The 8,514-nt window shown below is 36.0% G+C and overlaps 1 protein-coding gene across 1 annotated transcript; it reads right to left on the minus strand.

The window, feature by feature from the left end:
* Positions 1-5,612: 5,612 nt before the first annotated feature.
* On the minus strand, positions 5,613-8,113 carry tmem229a (transmembrane protein 229A). The gene has a single exon (XM_088923481.1). It carries the CDS (start codon positions 8,043-8,045, stop codon positions 6,990-6,992), a length of 1,056 nt encoding a protein of 351 aa, XP_088779607.1. The 5' UTR covers positions 8,046-8,113; the 3' UTR covers positions 5,613-6,989.
* Positions 8,114-8,514: the final 401 nt, after the last annotated feature.

The raw sequence follows: 8,514 nt of genomic DNA on the forward strand, positions 1-8,514 counted from the left end.
TCATCACTTGCCTCCTCCAAGTCAGGACAGGAATTGCGTCTTGCTTTAAAATAAACAAGCTGCTCTCTGACTTCTCCTTCTCTATAGTCTATACAGCAACCAGACCCCTGTATTTGCCATGGAGTTTATTCTTTGTTTATGGTTCTTCTAATGTCCTCAACTTCCCTGGCCACTTCCTCTCACCTTCTCTTTCGCCTTTTCAATACCTCTTCTGAATCTGATACCCTCCTCTGGAGCGGAGAGGTGGCTCTGTGGCTAAGGATCTGTGCCTGTGGCTGGAAGGTTGCCGGGTTGTATCCCGCGGCCGCTTCCTACTCTGTTGGGCTCCTGAGCAAGGTCCTTAAACCCAACTGCTCCAGGGGCACCATATAAATGGCTGACCCTGTCCTATGACCCCAAGCTTCTCTCCCTGTCTGTGTGTCTCATGGAGAGCAAGTTGGGGTATGTGAAAAGACAAATTCCTAATATAAGAAATTGTATTTGGCTAATAAAGTGATCTTATTTTCCCCCCTTTCCTCAGTCTCTGTTCTCCCTCTCTCGCCCTTCATTTTGCCCAGTTTCTGGTCGAGTATCCAACCACCCAGCCTATCTTCATTGTTTTGTCTCTTACTCTTGCCAATCCTGTCCCATATGACCCCATATGTCCCCTCCCCCATTCCCAAAAATGAAATTACATGGTACAGTATCAGTCTGATCTGGTTCAGGCCTCCATGGTCACTTGAGCCCGCCCCTCTCCACTTCTTCCACCTATGGCCCTGGTTGTCCAGTGCTCCAGGGGCTCAGGTCTTCTCAACTCCACCAGACTACTGCTTGCCATCAATAACTCATTCCTGTGCACTCCACTCTGGTATCTGACACTCATACTGCCCTGTGGGTGCTAGCGCACAGTGTCAGTCTGCACCTGGCCTGGGCCCTCATTTGTATTTCTCATCACAGAGTTCCAGTGGCAGAGATTAGGTTCCAACTTTCCCAACCAGCACCTCCCAAAGTTTTCCATCCACATGGCATTGGTAGAAACCCTTTCAAACATACCAGACCATTTGCCCTAAAGATTGTTTTAACCAGTATGACTCAAGCTCTCTGCCAAAATCCTTATTCATCCAGAAAACATTCATCCATCCTTACGCATCATACAGAAAACACACCAGACAGGTAAGAGCATTTATATTCAGTCTGTTAAACTCAGTTCCACAATAAGCCCTATGAGTCTCTGTTATTATCACTCAGTACTTCTGTAAGACTTCCTGCTCACTGATAGGTATCAGCTACTGCACTCACTACCATTTTCTGCACCACTTCTTCGTCTCTTACTTAAAGTGACCTCAATGTGAGTAGCTGGGCTGTCTTATCGATCAGCACAGTGTCTTCTATTTTACTTAACACCAGTCTGATCTGCAAAGTGGAGATCATCCAAGATTTATTAGATCCTAAAGCATATTCTGCTTGGAAGAGGACTCCCAGAGGATTCTTCTCAATCCAAGAGGTTTTATTTTTATTTCATTCTCCACTTTGCTCACATGATCATTTGTTGCTACAAACTTATGTTAAGCTCTGCATAATTCCATAATGCACTCTGTAGGATTACAGAACCTGCAGGTGACTGCTCAGTCTGTCAGCAATTAGCTTCCCCATGCCAGCCTGTCTCACTATTCTGCTTTCAGTCCTACACGTCTTTCTCCAAGCCAGCCACGCTGGTCTAACCTCCATGATTTGGAAACCACTTGCTGGCTTAAATAACAACATCTGCCACCTGGGTGCATGAACGAGATAAATATTATTTCACATTTTAGTTTCAACTTCTGAACCACTCCAAATCTTTTCAACACTTGCAGAACACCTATCCTGAAACTTTCCCTGCTAGAGCTGTTTCAGCCTTGACTGTGTTTTTGAATGTCAGATGAGATGGAGAAATACATTTTCTTCCTTGGATCTCTAGGGATTTTCCTTGATTCTAACTTTTGCACCTCCTTCCCACCAGCCAAGCTTGGCAAACTTAATACACTTCTCACCAATTCTTTCTACTCTTATTCCATGAGAACTTTTAAACCTTATCTCTAATTTAACTCTGCCATGCACACTGTCTCTCAACCTTTCTTCCTCGGTAACTCTCTGTACCACTATAATAACCTGGATACAAATAACTGCACACCAATTTGAGGTGATATGGAAATTGTTTTCGTCTCACTGGATTATTTCAAGAAAGGCTGGAATCCTTGTAATCAACTACCTAGAAGTAAACAGATGAGGCAGATGGCCTAAATGACTTGCTTTCATATTTAACCTTTCTATAGGCTTTACGTTACCCTTTTACTATTAGTTGACAGTGATGAGTCCAACTTGACAGGGACAGGGCACAAAGTGGAAAAACAAACTGGGCAGCAAACCAGTCCATTACAGGGCACACACACTTAAATGCATTGACTCACATCCTTACACAGTAGATGGAAACTGGAGCACCTGGAAAAAAATCACATGGTTTGAGAGAGCATGCAAACTTCACACTGAAGGCTCCCCAAGCAATTGGAATTGAACACAGGAGGCAGCAAGTGTGAAGTACAAATGAGCGTAGCCCTGCAAGCTTGTTTCCTTGCTGTGTTCTATTGACATGTTAAAAAGAATAGCTAGAAACCACAGAAACATATTATCTGTTAATTTAAATACAAAGAGAAAATTCATGCTTAAGCTGTAATTTCACTTCACTTATTTTTTCAATTGCAATATTATTTGGTCATATACAACACATTTAACCGAGAAAATGTACATAAGAAAGCTGCAAGTTCTATTTGAATACTGTACATTTAAAATTAAAATAACGAACATACTAAATATTAAGCTCTCCAAATTGATGAAAAATATATTATCCTTTAGATTACATCAGATACCAGGGAACAGTCTTTGCTTTAAAAATATTTTAATTGAAAAAGTGAAAAAGGTTCAATTGACAGTACAATTAAAAAATAATTAAAAATCAATATAATGTAATTGAACAAAAACCTTAAAGTCTCATAAAACATATTGCTTCTTCAATTAAGAAAATTGTGAAATATAATTTGAAAAGATTAACACTTAAAAACATTGGAATTTAAAGCAAAAACAATGAAATTGTGATGTGTATTGTTTTGTTTTCCTGATAAGTTTTTTCTTCTTTAAGCTAAGCTAAATGACAACGTTTTTGTAAAACATTGAATCATACAACACAAAATGAAGAAAGCACAAATATATTTATAACAGTGTATATATAATATATAGTATATAACAGTGATTAGCATTTAAGGTCTTTTAGGACTTTCAAAATGGCTAGACAGGGTGCCTTAACAAGTTCAGTACATGAATCAATATAACATTAAATATCTTCTAATAATATTAACATATACTGTACTAATGATTTCGGAATTTACAAAAAATACACTAAGGAGGGAATGTAATAAATAAATGCAAGTGTGCACCTTTCATTTAAACTGCAAAATAGAAGTCATATGTATTTACCCTCTTACATATACTGTATGATGCAAGGTATCGTGTAGTATTAACAACATCAATAATATTGTCATATTATAAAGAACAAGTAATAGTTTTATTCCATGCTGAAAAGAGAAGAAAGAAAACACCACATTTCGGCTGTGGAGCCTTCTTTAGGTGTCTTCTTCGGTTTTCTTTTTCTTTTCAGCATGGAATAAACCTTTACTTGTTCCTTTGCAGCCTCAACATGCTGACGCAGCTACCCACCTAAAAATATAATAAAGCTTAAAAGAAGACATTGAAAAACATATTGTTTTCACATCATAATGTATTAATGCATCACTATTATCAAAATGCATGATATTCCTGGTAAGGGGTGTGAGAACTCAGAGCTTACCTGAATTGAATGCCAGTCCATTGCAGGATGTGCATGCACACATACCTGGACAATACACATGCGTGTACGCACACGTACAGTTTAGAGAAACTAACTGAATTCACGTCCTCTAGGTTAATACTGTATGTTGTACATGAAATGTTTTTGCAGCATTTTATCATTACCTAGCCTGTGAACGTTGCTCTGCATGAAAGCAACTTTTTCCAACAAGATTTCCTGACTTTTTTTCTTTTTTGGATTAGCAAAACAATTTTTTTTGTGAAATGTTAAATCATACAACACAAAATGCAGATATACAGTATGCATTAATAAATATTGCTCTAGTATACTGCTACATTTAACTTTTAGTCATGAAAAGGTTTCCAGAAAGAGAAAAGGCAAAACCGCACCACGACAGCACAACTTGCTTGTTTGACAGCAGTTAAGATGAAGTTTTAATTATAAACCTTTCTTTTTGTATTGTATTTATATAGACATTTGACCCTATTTTACAAACAATTTATTTTCATCTCACCTACAGTATGTATTTTTTTCAAAAGAATAATTGGATTTGTTAATGTAAATTATGTGCATTAGGATGGTATGTGCTCAGGGATTTTTGTACTGTTCTCTTATAAACACATCTTACTAAGCTGTTTCATGTCTTTTGTCACTAGTTTTTACAGAATCATTTATGTTTTTACATAATGTATGTTTCACATTGTATGACAGACTTCTTTAATCTTACAATTTGTGTATCATACATTTTTTTATATGTTATTAAAAGGAATTAGCCTGTTAACACTGCCACATTCTGCTATGTTATTCACATGTTAATGATTATTAATTTATTTAGCTGTTTTGTCTTCTTAGCTACAATGCTGTGAAGCCTCTTGGATAGTTATCATATCTGAGCATTTGTTCTCAACTATTTGGTATACTAAAGTATTGTTATTAGAGATGAATTCTATTTATTTTGTAATCATTTGGATAGGTTGTTTTTTTCTGCCAGTTATTTCTAATTCATCACCAGTATTTTGCAGTGTTGTACTGTAACTGTGTGAATACATCTGTCCATATAAGGTGCAAGATATTGTAATGTATTGTGCAAACATGTACTATAAAGTTGTGATTTTGGTGAATTTCTATGTACACTTAATATTTTAAAATGAAATTGAGCTTTGGTACTGTACACTGCATATTCCTTAGTTTGCTTTGTGATTTTAGAAGTGTAAATAAATTTGACTTGGACTGTATCTGACCTCTCTGGCTTTTGCATCCATTAATATACACTGCAAAACACATGTAAATCTGTATTTTGAGTTTGTAGAAATGGCAAAAATAAAAGTTGTAGAGTAAATTACATGCAAATTAAAGTCAACTCTGTCGAAAAGGGAATACAACATTGTGTTATGAAAAACAACAACATGATCTTTCAGACCCTTAAGGCTATTCAATTTGGAAATAAATCAAATTTAAAGAGCCCTATACCTGTAGATAAAAACTTTTTCATTTTTCATTTAAAAAAAAATATTACAAACTGACAAAAGGTGAGTTCAAATCTATTTGAAGGTGAAAATATATGAATTACAAGTACAGAACATTACACGGTAAAGAGTAAATAATTACATTGTTTACAGCTAAGGCATTTGAGTAAATCTTTCAAATACACAGGTTAAATCATTCCTGTACAGTACTGTATATAGAAAATATGTTAACACTTTTCTAGCTTTAATTTTTGCAAGGCATATCAATTATCCAAGTACTTCAACTAGTTGCACAACTATGTTGTATAAACAAAGGTGTATAATTCAGTAAGTCTTTAACAACAAATTTATTGAGATTAGAAGGCTTGCTATTTAAATGTTAGCTCTCACAATGCAAAGCTACTTTGAAATGCAACTGTACATATTGGTCATTGTTTTAAATAAAAAGTTTAAAAAAATAAATACACCATCTTTCTCAATATGCATTCATATTTAACAGATACTAAATTGCCTATGCACATTATCACATAATATTTTAATACAAAATGTAATATTTTTGATACATTTGTTTTTCTAGATTGTTGGCATCTGTATTAAACACACATAAGATTTAACCAAGATCAGTTTTCTTAATTGAAGGATCATCTTCTTGAAGATATTACCATAGTATTTAACTTGGATGACTCAGAGTAACACTCCATTAATTTATCATGTATTTTGACAACCATAACTATTTTCCACTACTTTTACTTAGGTTGGATTCTGGCAAGTTTGAGTTTACCTGAGTTTAATTAACTTTCTCTTTCAAATGGCAATTTCCAGTAACTAGTAATTCTTCCTGTATGTTCATTGTCAGCATGTGTTAGAGAATGTCTTGAAAATCACTGATTTTAACAAGTACAGTACAGTACATACAGTATACTATACTATTTCAGAAATTGTGGGAGACGACTTAATATTTAAGATGTGAACATTTTGTTAAGTAGAGAGGACACCATGACATTTTAACCCTGTTGCGTTGAATTATATAACTTTAAATGTTTGAAAATTTAAAATCTAAATTTTCCAAGAATTAAAAGCATTGCCCATACCTGAGTGGCCTTACACAAGTGCCTTATCTTTACAATGTTCACGTTACTAATGATACACTTTTTTTTTGTTTATCCCTGTTTCTGTAAAGTTTTAAACTCATTAAAGAATTATGGAAGTATAATAGGTTTGGCCTTCAAATATACAATTAAGTCGTCTCCTATATGCCAACTTATTAAAAAGCAAGGTTTGTCATGAACATCGCAGGCCCAAGGACTAATTGTAGTAAGTAGAAGTCGATCTTCGAAAATCCTGAAGTTCTACCGAGTTTGTTGCTATTATTATACAGTATGTACAGTACACGTACATGCACGTACAAGCATCCTATAGCCATAGAGCCTGTTTCAATAAAATCAAGAAAATATAGTTTGTCAATACAGTAATGAAAACTTTGCGTCATATGACACGCTATAACTTGTTGACGATTGTTTTTATGTTGTATTCGTCACTCTTAAAACGTTATCCGTCTGAAAATAACGCTGCTTTAACAGCTACTGGAATTTCTCTGTAGAAATAATATTTTAAATCTGCACACTGCTGTAATTGACGAGTTTTCACATTAAAACTGATAGCGCCCCTTAGGTCACATGTTTATGATTTTTATCACGGTGCTGCCCATTAATAACGCAGGTCTGGGTGTTTTTGCCTTCGGCGCATTCCACACGCAGCAGGACGTTAGATAATATATCCTGGTACAAACTCAGGCAGATCCACCCAGGTAAATAAAGCAGGGTAATGAGTCCCTTGAAATTTAGAGGATAGTGCGAATAGTCCCACGAACATGCATTGTACTGACGTAAGATCAGACCCCACGAAAATTCCCATGTGTAAACGAAACCAATATAAATAGGGAGTCTTTTCCACGCATTCCAGCCTCTTTTGTAATGTAGATACAAATACAGCTTTTCCACAACGAAACTGCAACTTCCGTACATGAGAAAAGACCACAGAGACGTATGACCAGTCAAGGTCCTGTCATCGTTTTCAATCAGATTGAAAATGGAGGTGAAAATGACTTCATCTAAAAACCCGTGCATACCGAAGAACACAAATCGAATAATACCAGGCAGTCCTCGAAGAGACCTTTCTAGTATCAGTTCAGCTTGATTGCTTCCAAGGCAATGGTACTGTAGTCGTAAGATTTTTTTGTGAAATAGGTAAGCGTAGTATAGCGCTATGAGGTACTGAACAGCAAGATGTGCTACAGACACACATTTGACGTTGTTTAAGCTTGCAACGTTTTTCTCAACCAGGATATGCAGAAAAATATAAACAGACGGATACAATATGCAATGGAAAACAACAGGGCATCTGTGGAAGCTCTTTCTCTGCAAATATACTTTCTCCAGTGCAAAATGGGTCATCGAGTGAACAACGCAAAGAAAAGGAGAAGAGAAACCCAGCATTTTGAAATCATTTGTTTTAACAAATATTTGCGCCGATGACATTATAATATCCAACGTTATTCCATGCATTCCGTAGAAATAAAGACGCATCCAAGCTGGAAGCTTTTGCATTGATTTTCCTGCCTTTTCAGTACTGGACAGATCCTTTTGCGGGAGTCTTGACAGATTCGATGTATAGCAGTCTCTTGTTGACCACATTCGCTGACCATCACGCCGTCGGCTTGTCATGATCACTCTTATTTCAGGAAATGTCCTTAACAGACAATCAGACTTCTAATCGCCTTTGCTTAGTCTGCATCCTGTTTCTAGCTGCCCTAAGGCTAAGTAGCTGGCTGCTACTGTACTCCAGCACCTGACAACGTTTCTAATCAGCATTAATGAATCTGAAAGGAGGCGTAATGTCTGGCGAGAAGGACGTCCCGGTTATGACGTTCCTCGACTCCTCTTTCTACTGATGTACTGTACCTGAAGCTAGTAAACCTCTTTAATATCGGACTTTACCATAATGTGTACAATCATTGTCATCATCTTCATATTCATCGTTGTCATCATCATTATCATCACAATCTTAAAAAACTACGGTAATATTCTATCACAAAAAATGTGCTCATATACTAGTCTACCCTTTTGCTTGGAATATTTAAAAAAACAGTATTACTTATTATATTTAATTGATAAATGTACATTAAGTAAATTT

Source organism: Atractosteus spatula, chromosome 8, assembly GCF_055471065.1.
Source record: "Atractosteus spatula isolate fAtrSpa1 chromosome 8, fAtrSpa1.hap1, whole genome shotgun sequence".
Taxonomy (NCBI): domain Eukaryota; kingdom Metazoa; phylum Chordata; class Actinopteri; order Semionotiformes; family Lepisosteidae; genus Atractosteus; species Atractosteus spatula.